At 41.8% G+C, this 19189-nt stretch overlaps 2 protein-coding genes across 3 annotated transcripts in view; one reads left to right on the top strand and one right to left on the bottom strand.

The window, feature by feature from the left end:
* Window positions 1-10179, bottom strand: part of LOC133953700 (protein kinase C beta type) — a 30969-nt gene extending 20790 nt beyond the window's left edge. Inside the window, exons 1-2 of one of the 2 annotated variants that reach the window (XM_062387753.1) lie at window positions 9588-10179; window positions 8362-8393 (exon numbers count right to left, since the gene is read on the bottom strand). In XM_062387753.1, the coding sequence (XP_062243737.1) occupies window positions 8362-8393; window positions 9588-9751 (196 nt within the window). In that variant the 5' untranslated portion in view covers window positions 9752-10179. The remainder of the gene's footprint in view (window positions 1-8361; window positions 8394-9587) is intronic. The other variant, XM_062387752.1, reaches the window with a different exon arrangement.
* A 5266-nt stretch (window positions 10180-15445) lies between these two features.
* Window positions 15446-18645, top strand: LOC133953721 (ATP synthase membrane subunit K, mitochondrial-like). Its single transcript, XM_062387783.1, has 3 exons — window positions 15446-15658; window positions 18232-18324; window positions 18435-18645. The coding sequence occupies exons 1-3, from the start codon at window positions 15590-15592 to the stop codon at window positions 18528-18530; spliced, it is 258 nt and encodes an 85-aa protein (XP_062243767.1). The 5' UTR covers window positions 15446-15589; the 3' UTR covers window positions 18531-18645.
* The last annotated feature ends 544 nt before the right edge of the window (window positions 18646-19189 follow it).

Here is a 19189-nt window from a genome sequence, read left to right as displayed (position 1 = left end):
AACCAGCGACCTTCCAGTCCGATGTCCGTAACTTTTTGCCCATAGTCCAATTATTCTGCCACTAGTCCACCACAGCTATGTTTGTGATCTATAATCTAAAAGACTGATCCATCTGAGCCAAGATCTGAAACTGCTCTGTTTCCCACTCTGGGTCAGATGGAAATAAAAGGGACAATCCATCCCTTTAAATTTTGATCAGCCACATCTACAGATGAAGTCATGAACAAGACCAACACCAGAACTCCATTTAGATAAATAGGGCAGATGGACTCCTCTCGCCGGTGGACCTCTACAGAAAAACCAAAGTACTTACTTCCACTTTACACTGACTTGCAGTTTCTACTAAAAATGGGATTTTTTAAGACGTCGATACAGTTCAAATGTCTACCAACACGTTATTAAACATATTAACACACATGCTGAGTTGAAACACCGGGGGCTGCACATTTAAAAAAAGAACAAAGCTAAGCGCACACACACACACACACACACACACACACACACACACACACACACACACACACACACACACACACACACACACACACACACACACACACACACACACACACACACACACACACACACACACACACACACACACACACACACACACACACACACACACACACACACACACACACACACACAGAGAGTGACATTACGCTCTGGTTTAATCTTAATTATTCAGAATCTCTTTACATTTTCATGAGGCACTGTGGCAACTGCCGGCATTTTCCTCGGGTTTCTAGCCGTTAAGCAACAGAGAGCTTATGTTTGCATATATGTGTGTGTGTGGGGGGGGGGGGGGGGAATGTGAATAGCCGGACGAGCAGTAAATTTAATTTGGTGCAGTTTTAATTTAAAGTACAGACCAGAGATGACGGTAGTCTGGTGTGAATGCAAAGCAAAAGGGAAGAGTGGTTTTAAAAAGAGGAAAGAACCCAAAAAAGACAGAGTCAGACGACAAGAGGAAAAGAAAGTGAATAAGAAATAAAGTCAAACGGTGAAATCGAGTTTGTACGTGTCTGTGTGTCTGTGTGTGTGTGTGTGTGGGCAGGAAGGGATGGGGCACAGCTGGGTTTGAGGCGATGTGAGGGGGTGGAGAATTCATTTGTGTGTCAGAGAGAGAGAGAGAGAGAGAGAGAGAGAGAGAGAAAGAGAGAGAGAGAGAGAGAGAAACAGAGAAGAGGAGCAGCGGAAAACCCAGAGAGGAATGCGGTCGCACTTTACATCTTTTTGTTCACAAATCTGCCTCGTCATTCACGTGCACACACCTGTACGAGCGCACACACACACACTTGGGTGTTACACTCCTGAGACACAGGCCCAGTGACCTGCCGTGGAGGTCTTCGCCCTGTTGCCTAGCAACCGGGCTGAGCCTACAGTGGAGTCCACACTGGTTTCATCCGACTGACGGCGTGAACAGCGAATCGGATCCGAGAGCCGTTCGTGCCGCGAGCTGCCAGGACGACAGCGGGCCGACGGTTTCACATCAACACGAGCACCAGGAAGTTCCTCCATGTTGGACGAGTACCAGTCCGTGAATCCCAGATGGACACACTTGTAATCACCACTCAGGCCTCAACATGCTAAAGATAAAGCCCTGCTGCTGCACTGCTCTCCACCGAGACGACTGCTGCGTTCGACTCATATCGCTTCGATTGCAGTTCAGAGGAACCGAGACGGAAACTAGAAGGACACTCAGCAGAGCGCACACGTACGCCAAGGTCCCTAAAAGTCCCCTTGAATCCAATCAAGCTTCACCAATGGCACACACTCATGATCTTGCAGGCTGCTGACCATGGACTATGATTGCAGCAGGACTGCTTGACATGTAGTATTGAAGTTATTCTTCAAAATGTTTACCATCATCAATGCTGTTAAAACCTGAAGCCTACCTTGAGGATGTTTTCCTGCACTTGACATCTATTGCACTTCTGTCCGTCCTGGGAGAGGGATCCCTCTCATGTGGCTCTCTCTGAGGTTTCTACGTATTTTTACCCTGTTAAAAAGTTTTTTTAGTAATTTTTCCTTACTCTTGTTAAGGGTTAAGGACAGAGGATGTCTCACCATGTTAAAGCCCTATGAGACAAATTGTGATTTGTGAATATGGGCTATACAAATCAAATTTGATTGATTGATTGACACTCTGAATGTGCCTTTTTCATCAATAGCCGTGAATTCATCCCTGAGAAATTGTCATAAAATCCTCTGAGAAGGTTTGTTGTTAAAGAAAATGAAACCTGGATCTGCCCCTTTGACCCGATCCGCTTGTTTTTCCAGACACATTCTCCCCAGCCACACTTTCCAGCTCTTCGTGGATCCCAAGGCGTCACCAGACCAGATATGTGATCCCTTCAGGGAGTTCTTGATCGACCCCTCGGTCTCCTCCAGCATGTGTGGTAAACCTCCAACGAAAGGCACCTTGAAGGCATCCTGATTAGATCCATGAACCAGCTCATTTGTCCTCAACGACGTGAAGGAGCAAATCCCGGACGTCCAAACAGAAACGGAAAAAGGAAAAAGAAACCTGGTACCAGCCGCTCATATATGCAATCTTGTTTGTTTTGCTCGATTGCTGTTCCCACACCTGTCCATCTCGCGCTGCATTGAAAATGCTTTTAAAAACATTTCATTAGACCGCTCAAGTGCAAATCATGTTCATGATTGGATCAACGAGTTGCGATGCATGTCCTCGCCTTTAAGCATGTTCTCTCCATGAGGAGGAACAGAACGCACACAACTGGGAGGAGACCCCGGGGTAGACCCAGAACTCCGTGGAGGGATTATGTAATCTGTCGTTCCTGGGAGCAGCGGCGAGATCCCACAGGAGGAGCTGGAGGGCCTTGCTGAGGAGAGGGATGTCTGGAACCCGCCTCGACCCCGGAGCAGCAGAATGAAATGGATGGATGGAATCAGAGCTACGATTTGAAGTGAAGAGACTTTGAAGAGGTTTATATGCCCGTTCTGTAACATGGGTCATTCAGTCCATCCTGACATTTCTCAGCCAGTAAATAGAGGTTACAGAAAAACGTGTGTACGGCCAAGGTTTGCCTGTTTATAAAGGTAGAGTGAAAACAACTTATCAGATCTTATATTATTAGAGTCCTGACAAATTTTGGCAATAACAGACAACACCAGAGCCTGATCAATAGATCCTTTGCCAATTAACATTTGCTATAATTGTCTACCTTTGTTAGTTGATATGAAAACTTTTACTTTACATAACAGAAAATATGTGCATTTATCTAATGTAATTATATGTACATCTCGTATTTGAATTGTCTTAATGAAACACTTGATTGTATTTGTTTTCTTTTTATTCATAATTTTCTTTTAAAACTGTAATAGGCCAAGCCTCAATTACATTTCTTTTTCATAAAGATCTGCAAGCTAAATATATTTATTGTAGTTTTTTGAGTTAAGCAGCTTTTTGAGCTAAAAGAAAACTATAAAATATAAATCTATGAGAAAAGTTATTTTATCATTAGTTGTGCTAAACCAATAATCTTTCGATCTAGAGTACTTAAAAAAATAAACAAAGCAAAGCCAAACGCTGGTTCATGTCTGACGTCGATCTGTATTTAAGTCACTAAGGACCTCTCTGACCAACAGGGACTGAGCTGTGGACAGAGATTCTCTTTAAAGCTTGTTTTCTCCTGTCACTCTGTGATTTGTTGACGGTGTCACTAATGTATCTTGTGATCATTACTTTGGACACGCTCGCCAGTCAAACAGTCAATAACAGGGATACTATTTCAACTGTACATCGAGGATGTCAGCCGCAGCCTTGAGCCAATCAATGGCAGCGACACTCCAAGCGATACAAATACAGTTTTCTTCTAGGTTGTGTTTGTTGATATGATGCACAAAAGCAAGTCATTCATATTTCTCTTGAAAAGAATGTTCATATTTTTGTTGAGGCCATTGGAGCCGGATGTGAAAAGTCACTGTAGTCAACTTTTAGTGATAGAATTATAAAATAAGAGAAACACACCCGCCTCATAAAAACATTTCTGATCAGCGGAAATATCTCAGCAACTAAAGGACTTTTCATCCAGCACCGTTATCAGGTCAAAAGTTTGCCAAGTGCTTTGGTTTATGACCAATCACTGCAAAACTATAGATATTCTCTTCAGCCCCAGCTCATTTTGTGTTAATTTTCAATCAACACAAAATCAAAATTACACCAGCTTTGCTCTGTGAACTGACGCATGATTAACTCAAACCACTGCTGTGGCTCTCGTGTGAGACTTTAGACTCTTATTGCTTCAAGTGTCTCCTTCCAAATAACATCCGGATGAGATTTTAAATACATTCCTGTACATGTCTCTGCTGATTAGCGCTGACCTCCCAAATGGCTTGTGATTACATGACAATACATTTGTAAGGAATGTTAATACAACGATTTAATGCATTCAAAAAAGTAGTTTGTTCTCAGTATGAAAAAAAAGGTGGATTTTGTTTTAAAACCTCCCGTGTGAATAACTAACCCACAGCTCATGTGATGTAATCACTGAATAGATCTGTAATCAGCATGTAACTGTCTTGGACCTCTTTTTGACAGGAAATGACAAGACGTGAACTTCCTCTTTTTCCTGTTTGAACACAAAATATAAGAAAAGGAGAAGGCAGGAGACAATCAAGAAAATTCTTTACGTTTAGAAGAGGTGTTCAAACACACACCCGGAGGACGGCTCTGTCACTAAGTAAATAGTGTATAGCATTGAAACACATAAACAAACACACAATCTTATCCCCACAGGCCAGAACAAGTCTGTGCCACATGTCTGACATTCCTCCAAACCAACACAAGAGTGCTGGTGGTGTGTGTGTGTGTCTGTGTTTGTGTGTGTATCTTCACCCTTCTTCTTCTCTTTAACATACCACCGTTCACTCACTGGTCGTTGTTTACAAATTGCATATTTCTGTCATATTTGGTCAAATCTAGGAAAATTAATTCCACTGACTGTAAATATAAGGAACATTTTAAAAGGACCCAAAGTTGAATGTATCTAGGTTACATATAACCACGGCCTCCACACTGTTAGATTACTTCATTTCACTGTGTAGCCTAACGTTAAGTTGAAACACTGTCCAACCCAAATGTCTCCAGCTTTGGAATCTTATCGCTGCCTTCTGCTACAACACATTCAAATAAACCATAACAGTGGGATTGAAAACATATTCTTGACCTTGGACACAGTGATGCGGCTGAAAGGTCCACAATAGCTGCTGATGTAAGGTTGTTTTCGCCAAATGCTTCCTCCAAGGTCAAAAGGAGACTTCCAGTCTCAACATTTACGCAAACGTGGACGAGAAGTCCTAAAATGCACAACAGCTATAGAATTACCCTCCATGGCCTTTCACAGAAACGTCTGTTACCAATAATTCTTCATGATTCCCAAATGGGATCAGATTATCTAGAAGAAACGCAAGTGATAAGTCTCATAAGCTGTTTTTCTCTGTTTTCTAGATGTCGCTATAGTAATTTTCAGGTTAAAGTTTGTCTAGCATGTTTTTCTTAAACTGCACTTTCAACCACATTTAAATGTTAAATGTGAAAATTATACGTACACATCGTGATATGGTCATTTCAAAGCTGTTGAAGCAAAGGTTAAGAATCAGTTACTTTTCCTCTCTGTGCCATGTCAAGCATGTCAAAAGATGTATTTTTTTTAAATTCCAAGAAATACAGTAAAACATCTGGTCGTCTGACCAAACGCCAATCAGTCAACATCTTATCCACATAATTTCAGTTCACATATATTTTAAAAATCAACTTTGTACCACGTAGGAGAAGAAAGAAAAACAGCAGTTTATACGTCTTTTTTCCTATGTGACAAGTTTTATCAAACATCTAGCTACTTTTATATTAGATGACTTCTCCATCTTGATTTTTTTGTATATTAATGAATTAAAGATACATCCATTTGTGTTTTTATCCTCTCAACTTTCTCTGGGTCCATTTATTCATACATTGCACTGCATCTGTATAACCTTGTTTTATGTCTATCACATCTTATCTATTTTATGCACTCAGATTTACCCTGTTGTTCAAAGCTGCTCTTCAAAAACTCAGCTTGTCTACACGTGTTACAAAGCAGCTCTTCAGAAAGGTCGAACTGAGGGTAAATGCATCATTGCGGATGAAGACATGTTTTTAAATGAACGGGACTCAAACTGCTCTTTACTAAACAATAAAGCTTTCCTCCATCCTGCACATCAACAGATTTGTCAGATTATCTGAGGTGAAGATTGCCCTGACCCATATTTGGAAATTACATAAGCGTCACTGTGAGTACCAAACATCCCAGACAACCTATTACCCCCTTCACAACGTCTAAAGTGTTTCCTGTCCACTAATCACCAGCGATTCTATCAAGTTGGACTCATTTACAGTCCATTCCTCCCATTTCTCATTAAAAACAACCAAACTTTTCAAACAAATGCAACTCCTTCTTGTTGAGTTGTTAAACTGATGTCTTATCTTTTTTATATAATTTTTCCCCAGCTTCAACTTCTTATTATTTTATCTCCAACTCTTGAGATGGGGAAAAAATAAATGAGGTTTAAGCCTTTGAGAGGCTTAAATCTGCAAATATCTGTTTATGTAGATATATTATAATTCTGAATAAAGATTAACTGTTCAAGGCATCCAGGTGAAAACAAGAACTATAGATAGAGTCATCAAAATCAAATAGGGTCATTTAGTTTAGATAAAACACACCACCAAAAATTAACCAAGAGTATTTGCATGAATTGATCAGGTTGCATTGTGAAAATAGTTTTTGTGATCAATTATTTGCCTCGGCTATAAAACAAAATAACAAAATCAAAATAGTTTAATATAAGACCAAGAAAAACAAGAGTTTTCCCACTTGAGAACCGAACTTCGGAAATGTTTGCTCGGAAAATGATCACATAATTGGTTGTAATTTTTAAGTAAATAAAGCAGTTGATTAATTGCGGCATTGCTAAAAAATGTAATACTTAAATCCAAACATGACAGCTGGTTAAAATCCATGAGGTGTGGTTGAAAGCTCTGGTGAAAGGCAGTAAGTGAATCTTGAGTTACAGACTTACGATTAAATGTCGCCAAAAACCATTCATTTTAACCCGAAATGTCTAAATCATGGCTTACTGACAAATTTGATTAACTTGTTTTATTACCTCCCATAGGAACCTTGTCCACTGCCTGATAGCGTATCAAACAGCCCTCAGACCAGTTTGCTGTGTGAGAGACGGTCAGTAAATCTGAGAGTTATCAGTTCACTGTTGGAAACTAACCACGAAACCCGACCTGACAGCGGCTCGACCTGTGCACAGCTCGGATTGGCCGTGCCCTCTACACCTGCGTGTGCTCTGCACGATGTGTTACAGCTCAGGGCACAACTCACCACACACTACTTCAGTACAGGAGACTGTGCACAAGAAAAGTGTGCGCTCTCTCTACAAGCCCCTCAGTGCATTTCCTGTATCAACCCCCCCTGAGCTGCAAACAGGCCTGCAGCCCACAGATTTGGAACTTCATCTTTTCACTGCTGATAAATAGATAACACAACCTCACACGCAATACTTCACACAACTCTTCACCGTCAATGAAGTCTGACGCAAGAGCCCGATGTGGACACATATATTCTTCCTGGACCTCACACCGCTGGTCACACGCCAGAGGACTTAAGGTGGGTGTCTGTCATGCATCGGCGAGGAGGAGGAAGTGATACCACAAGCACGGAGACACAAATTGCTGCAGTACAGTTAGCGTGCATGTGATGGAGGGGTGTCACTGTGGTGCCGCGAAATGGGGCTGTTTATAAAACCATTTCGTGCAGTGGTCCGTGTCTAGACGCCCACCCACCCAGTTGCCACGATCAGCCGCCCACCCACAGACACACATCGCCACCCGCCCACGCACACAACTCAACTGTTTCACAAATCCAATCAGATGTCAGGCTGGAGAGAAAAGCTTGAGGAGTCTACTCTGTCCTCATCCTCCCCTCGGCCCAAACCAGACATCTCAGCTTTCAGCTGTCCGCCGCCGACTCTTCTTCTCTTACATCTCACACGGTCTCTCCTGTCTGAGCTCGCTCGAGTGTTCTCACTCTCATCCCTGTTGGCAAGCATCTGCTTTGAGTTTGACACCTGCCTGCCAACAACAACAACAACAACACGCCATCGACCAACGGGCCAACAGGTCACTCTCGACAGTGAGCAGACCTGTTGCCCCGACACAACAAACATAACAAAAAACAAGCAAACAGACACACACCAACACTTCTTGAGACAGCGAACATCCGTCCACACACCCACAGCCGTATGCAGCAGCAGGATTTGTGAATAAGCTCCTGCTCTTACCTTGGCACTGGAATCCCTGTTTCCCAAAGCCCCTGTGGAGAGAAGATAGGAAGTTGAGATCTTGGAGAGCAGGGGGAACAAGTAGATCCACAACTACCTTTATTAATCAATCAATAAGGACCTCTGCCAGGGAGGCTCATGTTTTCAACACTTGTCCATTTGTTTGTTCGGTTGCTTTGTTTGTTTGAGACCAAGATTACACAAAACATTACAGAATGGATTCCCACAAAACTTGGTGGAAGGTTCTGGTAAAGGTCGGGGAAGTGCCAATAAAGTTTTGGTGCAGATCCGTGTCAGAGGGCAGATCAAGGCCTTTTTTCTTGGATCGCTTTCTTGCATGGGCAATATATTTCACTGTACATATTCTGTCTATACTGTATATATTAGTGTCTATTCTATTTATATATTTCCTTACACTTAAAATAAATAAAAGAATATTATTACCTTTACTAAATGTGAACTTACAAAAGTTAACTTTGGGGCCATGGCAGATGTAAAAGCTCTAGATTCCCCTTTATTGACTGAAATGAAAGTTTCATATAAACATATCGTAACATATACTCAATACATTGACAAGTTGAGTATTTGAAAACAAAGGTAATGAAGACACGAGTAGGATCTAAGGTATCTCACAGTACTGAAACATTTAATATATCCAGTTCACATTGACACACGAGGAAAATGCTCATATCTCCTGCTGGGCTGACATTTGAGAATATCTGCTTGAGAAGTGATTTGAAACACTTCAAAATAATCGAACCCCTCAATGGACCGATCGATTAATCGACTGATCATTCCAGCCCAGGCACAGACACCCGATCCTGGACGCTCAGATCCACCCGCACCGCTGCAGCAGCGGGGCCCTGCGTGTCTCCAGCTGCATTCCTCCACCAGACCTCCACTGTCAGGGATGGGTGTCGGGTCGATGCGGTACCGCCGAGCAGCAGCAGCCGCAGAGCAGGGGCTGCAGCTCGGCGAGGCAGCACCGGCACCGACAGGCCCACGGTGCTGTCGCATTGTGGAGGTCCAGGGGTGGGGGGTGGGGGGGGATAGTGGCGCATCGCCGTGTTTTTGACAATGACAGTGGGTGAAGGACTGCGGTGTCTGGGCTGTGGAGGGAGCGGGGGGGGAGGCCGACCAGAGCCGCAGCAGCAAGTGAATCACCTGTGTCCTTACACACTCAGACACACTCACACTCAGACACTGACTCACAGACACACACTCACCAGATGAAGTCCGTGCAGTGGCTGCAGAACGTGGGCTGCTTGAAGAAGCGCGCGATGAACTTGTGGTTCTTCACCTCGTGCACGTTCTTCTGGCGGAGGGCTCCCTGGCGGGCGAAGCCGCGCGCGCTCTCCGGTGCCTCTCCGTCGCTGCTGGGGTCAGCCATCTTTAACGAGGAAGCGGCGGCGGCGGCCCGAGAGGAACGAACGAGGGGTGACGGGAGCTGACGATGGAGGCAGCGGCGGAGAGCGAGTCTCGGTGCAGGTGCCTCCTCCTCCTCCTCCTCCTCCTCCTCCTCCTCCTCCTGCTCCTCTCCGCCCCTCTGGCCGCCTCAGTGTCGCGCGTGCTCTCGAAGTGTTTCGGGGCTGCGTCCACAGCTCGCCTGCTGCTTCTGCTTGTTCCGGCGGGTCCCCGAGCCGCGCTGCAGCTTCCCAGTTACCACCACTGCTCTGTGGGGGTGTGTGTGTCTCCTTATCTGTTTGTGTGTGTGTGTGTGTTTGTGTCTCTCTCTCTCGCTCTCTCTCTCTCTCTGTGTCTCTCTGTCCTTGTCTCGCTTCCTCTATCCCTCTCCCTCTCTGTCCCTGTCTCTCTTCATCTCTCTCTCTCTCTCTGTGTCCCCGTGTCTCTCTTCCTCTCTCTCTCTCTCACTGTCTGTCTCTCTCACTATTTCTGTTTCCCTGTTTCTCTGTCTCTCTCCCCCCACTCTCTCCCCCTCTCTCGCTCGCTCGCTCTCTCTCTCGCTCTCTCTCCCTTTCTCTCTCTCTCTCTGTTTATGAGTATGTTTGTCTCAGTCTTGATTGCCAACACTTTACACAGAAACACAAGTCAGACCAAAAGTAATGCATACCTGCATGAAGTACACACACAAACACACACACACACACACAAAGGTTTGGCCAGCTCTTTACACCCTAACCCAAAGGTTACCCTTGACCTTCAACAGTTCCAGTTGATACCTCACCCAAACCTTGACCCGATCTCAATTCACATTTTGACCCTGATCGTAAACCGACCTCAGTAAACCAGTGAATTGCCTCATCAGGACCGAGCTCGGACCTGGCCTCCGAGCCCCTTGTCCATCAGAGCAGATATTTCAGCCCAACATGACATTTCATATGTGAGCCACAGCATGAGAGCAATAATCAATACTCATCATCAACTCCAGAGCCGCATGTCAGCTAGGGTCAGTGTGGCCCCCTGACGAGAGCTCACCACATCGGCTCCATTCCCAGATCCCTGCTGCACAAACTCTGATATGTGACATTGCAGAAAGACAGCACAGTGAGGGGGTAAATCATGCAGCTTTACCTACACGAGGGGTGGGGGCATTTTCAACATACAAGTTCTGATGTATTTTTAGGTTACGTAATTAATTTGTCTCATATTTTGGGGATTATTTACCTTTTTCCTAATGATTTCCTAATATTGTCCTCATAATGCAATTTTGCCACATTTTTAACAACACTTTTTACATATAGATTTTATTCATTTTTATGTTTTATTAATCTTTTTTTATAAGTAACATCCTGACATTTGAATTTACCATTTAATATTTCAATAGAAAACAATTTTGTAGAAAATTAAGAAGCTTGTAGAGAGAATGAGGAGATCCTGGAGATCTTAAATATTCCTTTCTTACCAGGAGAAACTTGAGGGAGAAATAAGGTGATAAATAGAAGTAAGGATTAAATGATCAAAACAATGGAGAAGTTAATCTATAATTACTTTCTTATGTTTATCTTGAGAAACTGGATGGTTTAATGTGAGAAGGGCTTTTTATTCAAAAGGGTCGGATCCAGGACCGAAGGAGTCGTGAACTGTTTAGATTGTAAAAACCACTGGAGATACATTTGTGATATTTAAATTTCTTATGAAAATCAACCTCCCTGGTTTATTATTTTAGAACAGCTGCCTTCAGATTTTCTTCAAGATACTGCTCGTTATATTGAGTGTATTGTGGGATTGTATGATCAATTACTCATCGCTGCAAAGGATCACTGCAGAAATTCAAGGGTGTCACTTCCAGAGAATTCCCGGTTAGCGCTGCTGTGGGAGCTCTGTGGCGACCTGCCGAGTCTTGTCCTGAACCTAATCCCAATCTTTATCACAGTGGTTTTTCCCCAGAATGCACACATCCTCTCCACCGCTGCCAGCACAGAGGTAATGGTGCCGTTCAGCAGTAAACATGGGCAGTGGTGGCAGAAGTGAGATGAATCAGGCTGTGCGGCAGCGTAGTTTTCAAGCTTGTGCCCACTTGACAAAATAAAATGGAAAATGGGTGTGAACGCCTCAATTATGGAAAATACCTCCACCACTAAAAAGTAATGGAAGTAAGCATTTCACTGCTTCAGGTTTATACCTGCATAGAGAACGTTACGAGGAACTCAATGCTACTACTGGTTCAGGGAGCTTTCACGGAGGTGTTGTTCCTTTGAGATCCATGATGACATTATTCATTACATCATTTCTGCAGTTGTATCAGCTGCACAGTCATTCTGTCAATCTCCTCCTCCACCACATTCAAGGTTTTCTATTGGGAATCCGATCTGATAAATGAGGAGACCACTAAGTGAATCGTTAAATCATGAAACCAGTTTGAGACTTTTGCTTTATGACCCTGTGGTAAAGTGATGCATCAGATATGACAAAACAATTGGTATCGAGTTGTCCAAGATGTGGCAGGAAAACATTCCACACACCGTTACACCATCATGGGTTCAGTGCTGTTGATTCTTCACTCTGACGATCATCCGCTTGCCATTAACAAACCTAAGATTCGTCTGAACAAATATATCTTCCCTGTCATTAGTGAACCAGTGTCCACTGCTGCACCAAAGTGTTCTCATAGATATCAGCTCCCTCAATATGGAAGCGATAAAGCACAATTAATTATTTCCTCGAATAATTAGTGACATTGAGAATAATTAGTAACTTCTCAATGTAAATGAAAATGGATACCAACCAATCTATCTATAACTAAACATTCCCTGTCTCACAATGAGAAGATGTTGCTATTAACCTGACATTACAGTACATATCATTTACGTAATGTATGAGCAATATATAATGATAATAAAAAAATGTATTCTTTGTATTTTCAACATCAGAGTACATTATTGTTGTCTTCTTCTTATCCAAGGTGCAGTTGGGAGAGATGTGTCTTTAGCCTTGGGTGGAAGTTGTGTAGACTTTCTTCTGTCCTGAGGTCAATGGAGAGCTCGATCCAGCGTTAAGGAGCCAGGACAGCAAACAGTCGTGACTTCGAGTGGCTAGCTCGCAGTGAGAGACCAGCAAGCTGATTGGCCAATGCAGCGCGGGGTGGACGGGCTGGGGTGCAAGGTTTAAACTATCCTGGATGTAGACTCGGCCCGATCCGTTCGCAGCACGGTACGCAAGTGTTTTGAAACGGATGCAAGCAGCCACTGGTAACCAGTGAAGGGAGCGGAGGAGTGGAGTAGAACGAGTGAATTTAGGTTAAAGACCAGTCGAGCTGCTGCATTCTGGATGAGCTGCAGAGGTCGGATGGCACTAACAGGCAGACCTGCCCGGAGGGAGTTGCAGAAGATGAGGCGTGAGATGACCAGAGCCTGAATTAGAACCTGTGCTGCCTTCTGAGTGAGAAGGGGACGTAGTCTCCTGATGCAGCATGTATCTACAGGGACGGGATGTAGCAGGCAGCAATTAATCCACTGAGAGACAGTTATTTCAGACAGACAGAGATTCATTATGCATATGCCAAGCAACTTACTGTACTCAGATAGGTTGTGACATTCAATACTGAAAGGTGGTGTCAGGTTGCCCAAAGTGTGCCAAGAAAACATTCCACACACCACATGACCGTTGACACGAGGCCGGCTGGGTTCATGGATTCTGACTCTATCTCCAGCCCCCCTGCGAGAAATACAAATACATGTTTTCAGTATTCGGCTGTTTGTTTTTACTGAACCTGTGTCCACCACAACCTCAGACTTCTGCTCCTTCCTGATCTGAGTGGAACAAGATGCGGTTGATCTGCTGTTGTCATCGGCCTCAAAGTCTGAACATTCCCCGCTGACCTCTCATCAACAACGAGTTGCTGCTCACTGGACGCTTTTTGTTTATCTTGTCATTCCACAATCAAGTCACTCAGATCCCATTTTTGATGTTTGATGAGAAGATTAACTGAAGCTCCTGGCCTGTCTCTGCAGGACTTTATGTATTGCACTGCATTTATCGTATAAGTGCATGAACCAGAGTGGCACTGAGTCCAGCAATCATGTCTGCCAAGGCCCAACAGTCCACTTAGATTTAATCAAGCAGCACACAATCGCTCACTCTCATAAATGTTAGTCCCCTAAATATATCAGATTTTTTTTCCATCCAGGTCCATGAAATTGGTGAAATGTTTTTTTTTTTTAAAGATCTCACAGTGTAACAGAAAGTGGATCTGTGCCCAAATTTCAATGGTTTCTTTCTGGACACATATTCCAGAGTCATGTTTCTGTCACATGCAAATCACGGAACAAAGCTGAATCTTCTGATCAAACAGGAACTTCTTTGTTGTTATTTATGTTGAGCAGCTGGGACACAGTAGAGGACATGTTTCTAATCCCTGGTTAATGACTGAATTAGGTATTTTTTTGGTCATGTATACATAGCAGCCTTAGAGAGATAAAATCCTTTAACATATTTGGTGACTTTTTGTGACTTTCTGAGGTTTCTGCTTTGTACATTTCCAGTGACAACAAAATGGACCCAAAACGCATGAATACCATTTGTATCTGCTCTCTGGCTTCTTATGCTGCATGCAACAGGACTCCTCATGTCACCACATTAACTGCACTCTCTGCGCTCTGAGTCACAGCTAATTACACAGGTGAAATCAGAGGGCTGTGTTGAGTGAAGGCTTACATGTCGCAAGGGGTACAGCTTGCTTTAGCTCCAAGTAGAGATAATTGACTTCCCGTTAATTGTTATCTGTAGGTCTAAAATATATATTTTTTCAAAGTTGTTCTCCTGCATAGGAAAGAACTTCGGTACAGGATCCACATCTTGTCAAACCCAAATCCTTTATCCTCATTAGGAGATGTCCAATTAGGTGGACAGGAGGTAAAAATCTAAATATTTAAAGACCTCAGATTTATTTTTGATCAGCTTTGTTTACATAAAATAGTGCCCAATCAATTTCTGCACCATTCTGGTTTGCACCACTCATATCCTATCTACCCTGTGTCTTTTGACTGTGTACTATGTTGTGTACTTGCAGTACTTGCCACTTGAGTACTTTGTCTTATGTGTGTCTCTCTGTGTGAGCTACTGGATATCTGCATATCTACTGGATATTACCCATGAAGTATCTATCTATCTATCTATCTATCTATCTATCTATCTATCTATCTATCTATCTATCTATCTATCTATCTATCTATCTATATGTCTTCTTGAATGTTTACACCGGAGATCAGGGAAAGATGTAATTTCCTGTCTATGTCTTGTACATGTGGCAGAATTTACAAGTTGACTTTGACTTGAAATGTATTTAATTGTGAATCAATCTTTTAACTTTTGCACTTAAAATGGAGAAAACATTTTGTGTTCAATTATTTTTGAACATTTAAAATATTCTATAACTTATAAGCTGATGGGAAAAAAGGGTAAAACGAAAAATATAATAAAGCTCCTTTATTTTTAAAAACAATAAAACTGTTTTATATAAGGTGACATTCTCTATTTGATAAACTTGAATCTATCGCCCTCTAGTGGACAAACGAATGGACGACTGACAGGAAGTGAGAACTGACAACATAAATGTCCCACCCACCAGACCACAGCCCATTGGTCAGCACTATGAATGGAGACACGTGATTGGTCAGGACGTACTTCCTGTCAGAACCACGTGTCCACACATAACAGAGTTGTGTAAGTGTCTCGTCCTTCCATTAAACCCCAATAAAACCCAGTCTGCTGCCTCTAAATACCACTTTGAATCGAACCTGGGACCAGTTCATTCAAAGTGTTCGCAGAGATGCCGACGTCACCGGTGAAAACGCGGATCCCTCTGACCAGCTTCGGTCACATGATCACTGAGGTGAAGGTAAGATACCAGATCCGACCCCTGCACGTCCAGTCTGCAGAGATCAGCTGGTGTTACTTATTCAGTCAGTCAAATTAAAGTATCACACTGTAAATACTATCAATCTGATATGTTTTGATAGACTAATACATTTATTTTAATACCTTAAGCTACACATTCTATTCAGCTCCATGTTTTATGTATCTTGTAAATATGATATTATACCCTAATACCCTTATTATACCCTCGTAATGGAAAGTTTATCTCTTAACAGTGCAATATTCAGTGTATATATATATATATAAATATATGTAAAAATCAATATACATTCATTTATCTAAATTTGTTATATTTCCTTACATATAAGGTTGTTGTTATATTGCAAATGTCCATATTGTGGGAAGGATTATTATATCTTATCTTACCTCTTAACTAGGTACTTTTACTAGGCATGTGTAGTCTTTAGGCATCTGGGTACTGTCATTTTTTGTAAATGTACATATCTACTCCACTACACATAGGCCCCAATATTTATGTGAAGCAGGAGGAGTTATTATCCAGGTGATGTTTTGTTATTTTAAGTTTTCTATTTGTTTTTTAAGTTACAAAAAGCACCAATGACCTAGATCGAGGATGTGAAGAATAACCGTTAAAGAATCTCAATAGACATATTAAGGTTAAAAAAGAGGTAGAAGTAGAAGTATACTTTTACATAAAGTGTTACTGGTACTACTAATAGTTATTTTTTGTATACATTAAGTGAATACCTCACATGAATATTGTAGCTGAATATGTACTCAAACATTCGTGGGACAGATGTCGTTAAGAATTTACAAATCAAATACACGATCCAAGTATAAACTATTATTCAGTTAATCACCCAGGAGTAAATAAAGTGATGGATATTAGTTCCCCTCAGGGAAAGTGAGATTGCAGCACAGCAAGAAACTAATACATTACTTAAATACAACAAATCCAACTCAGTAAGAAAATAGAGACGATCTCTGGCCCAACGGCTGCATTTCACTCAATATTAGAACATACGTAATGTGTATGATTTGTGCAAATTGATGTGGAAATATATGTGAGCAGGCGTAGGAACAATACTTTCAAGTCATTTAAAAATCACATCTAAGAAAAGATAGGTGCTTTCTGGTATGGATGGCTTTATTTTATTCATTTTATATCATATCATATTTTCTAAGTCTAAATACACTGTAACCATGAAACCTGCAGCCACTTGCTGTTTTTATTTTGGCCAGTTGGGGCAGCAGAAACAAGCTGTTAACACAATTTAGATAGATGGATAGAAAGGAGGGAAAAAAGAAAGTAAGAATGGATAGATGGATAGATCACTTCTTAAAAAGCTTTCATTAATTTGAAATTTAAATATTTTAGTTTATTGTTGGGTTTTCTAGAAGAATACAACTTTGTGTCTGTTAAGAAAAGTGCTTATTAAATAAAGATTGTTATTATGATCTGAACTCAGTTTTAAACCTTCAAAACAACATAAGTTTTAAATAATTTCTTTTCATTTTAGAGACTTGAACGATTAAAATACTGTCAGTGTCATGAAAAAGTCAAAATTCCTGTCAGCAGTTTGGAGAAGAAGAAAAAACTCAACCTCTAATGGATTTCTGTGGCAGCTGGAGAATTCATATATTTCGCTAATAGCTTTTGCATCTTATGCATTAAAGAGAAAAAAAATTAAAACTCTCTGAAGCAAAGGGAATTACAGCTTTAAGCTTTTATCACACAGAAGTATTGTGGCGAGCTGGAGGAGAATGGCAGCTCTCTGGGTGTGCGGGGTGATTAGCTCCGAGTTCCGGTTGATGAATAATTCAGTTTAATCTCATTCGGAGGACGTGCTGAATGAGACTCGACCAAAACCCCGGGTGTCTCTGCAGCGATGCCTCGTCACAATGCTTCTCAGTCAAACTGCTGGTTTCAACATGTTCAACTATTCAACTTCTCTTTTGTTTTTGAGCCTCAACTGTCACTGGTGATTGCTCCATTTCTTGCCAACAACTATATCTTGACTTTACTTTACACACCATAAATACATAAATGGAATGTTAAAAATGCATATGGGGGGTGTGGAAGACACCAGAAAAGACTTGGATGAAAAGCACATCCAAATATAACACAAAAAAGAGAAAAGACAAAACTTACACACTGTGCATTGCAGGTCATATATTAGTATGAAAGCGAAAGTCTGACATCCGTTAGTATAACAGAGATAAATGTGGTTTGTTTTTAGTGGTTATAAAAGTATTTTTATAAATAGACCAGCGAGGAGGCACTCTTATAAAATATGAGATTCTATAGAGTCAAAGTTTCATGTTCCCATAATTTAAATTGTCAGGTTTCACTTTCACTATAACTGGCATGTACACGACGCTGGTGATTAATTGATGTCGTGTCTATTTTTTGTGGTTGAATGTTTTTCTTCTTCTCATTTTTCACATTGGATTCTTCTTTCCTCAATTTGATTGTGTCTCACTTCCAGTAAAATGTGATGATTATTTAACCTTACTGTTGCTTCCTATAATTGTGTGTGCGTGTGCGTATGTGTTTGTGTATTTGTGTTTTAGAAGCAGCTGTTTGGCATCGAGGCCCCGGCTTCTTCGGAACTGACTGGTTGGAGGAAATACTTCAACAGCTACACGCTGCAGGGACGCCGAAACGTACGCGACACGCACATACAAACACACACACACGCACACACGCAGGCTCTGTGACATGGGATACGTATAAATGGAGTCAGAACCCTGTCCCTCTCTGCTCTCTCTTCCAGAGCGTCCTGGCTACGTACGGAGTCCTGGTCCTTTCAGCCGCTGTCTACATGATGCACAGACAAAACAAAAAAGAACCGTCCAGCCCCACGGCCTGAAAGAAAAGAACTGTGACGTTTTCGATTTACTGCAGGAAACGACGGGACACTCAATCTGAATGTGAAAGCGTTTGACAGTTTATTGGTTTGTTAATAAAAGAAGTGCAAATGTTCAGTGCTGTCTTATCATTATTCAGTGATATGATGCAAAGTCACGCTGGTTGCCATGACATCAAAATGTGTGCATGTGTGTATGTTTGTGTGTGTGTGTAGTTGTTCACCACAAGCAGTCTATTCTCTGCTGAGGAAGCCGCAACCAAACCTCATTTTATTTTCTGCTTCTTCTCGTCTCCTGCTGCACCAGATCCCAGTGAGATTTAGACTCACGACAGGAATCATGCAACAAGTTCAGACTCATATTCAAGTCGTGTTGTAAAAAGATCAGAAGAACAACAAGACTCTGAATAATTCATACAAGCAACACATATCATGTCTGAGCTTGTAGACAGTGATACATAGTCGAAACAACGGAAGAGTGGGAGGGCCCGGCATTAAAAAAAGAAAGGAGAAGAGCAAGATATCTTTTTTCATTTCAAGAAAAATGTCAAAGTGATGGGAATAAGGTCGAATTAACATTAATCACGCAACTGCATTGCTTTTTTTAACTCTGCTGAGATTAATTTACTGAAATGATAACAGCTCTCAGTTACATTAAGTAT

The sequence above is a fragment of the Platichthys flesus genome, chromosome 5 (genome assembly GCF_949316205.1).
Source record: "Platichthys flesus chromosome 5, fPlaFle2.1, whole genome shotgun sequence".
NCBI lineage: Eukaryota > Metazoa > Chordata > Actinopteri > Pleuronectiformes > Pleuronectidae > Platichthys > Platichthys flesus.
This window is presented reverse-complemented; position numbering and strand designations above follow the sequence as displayed.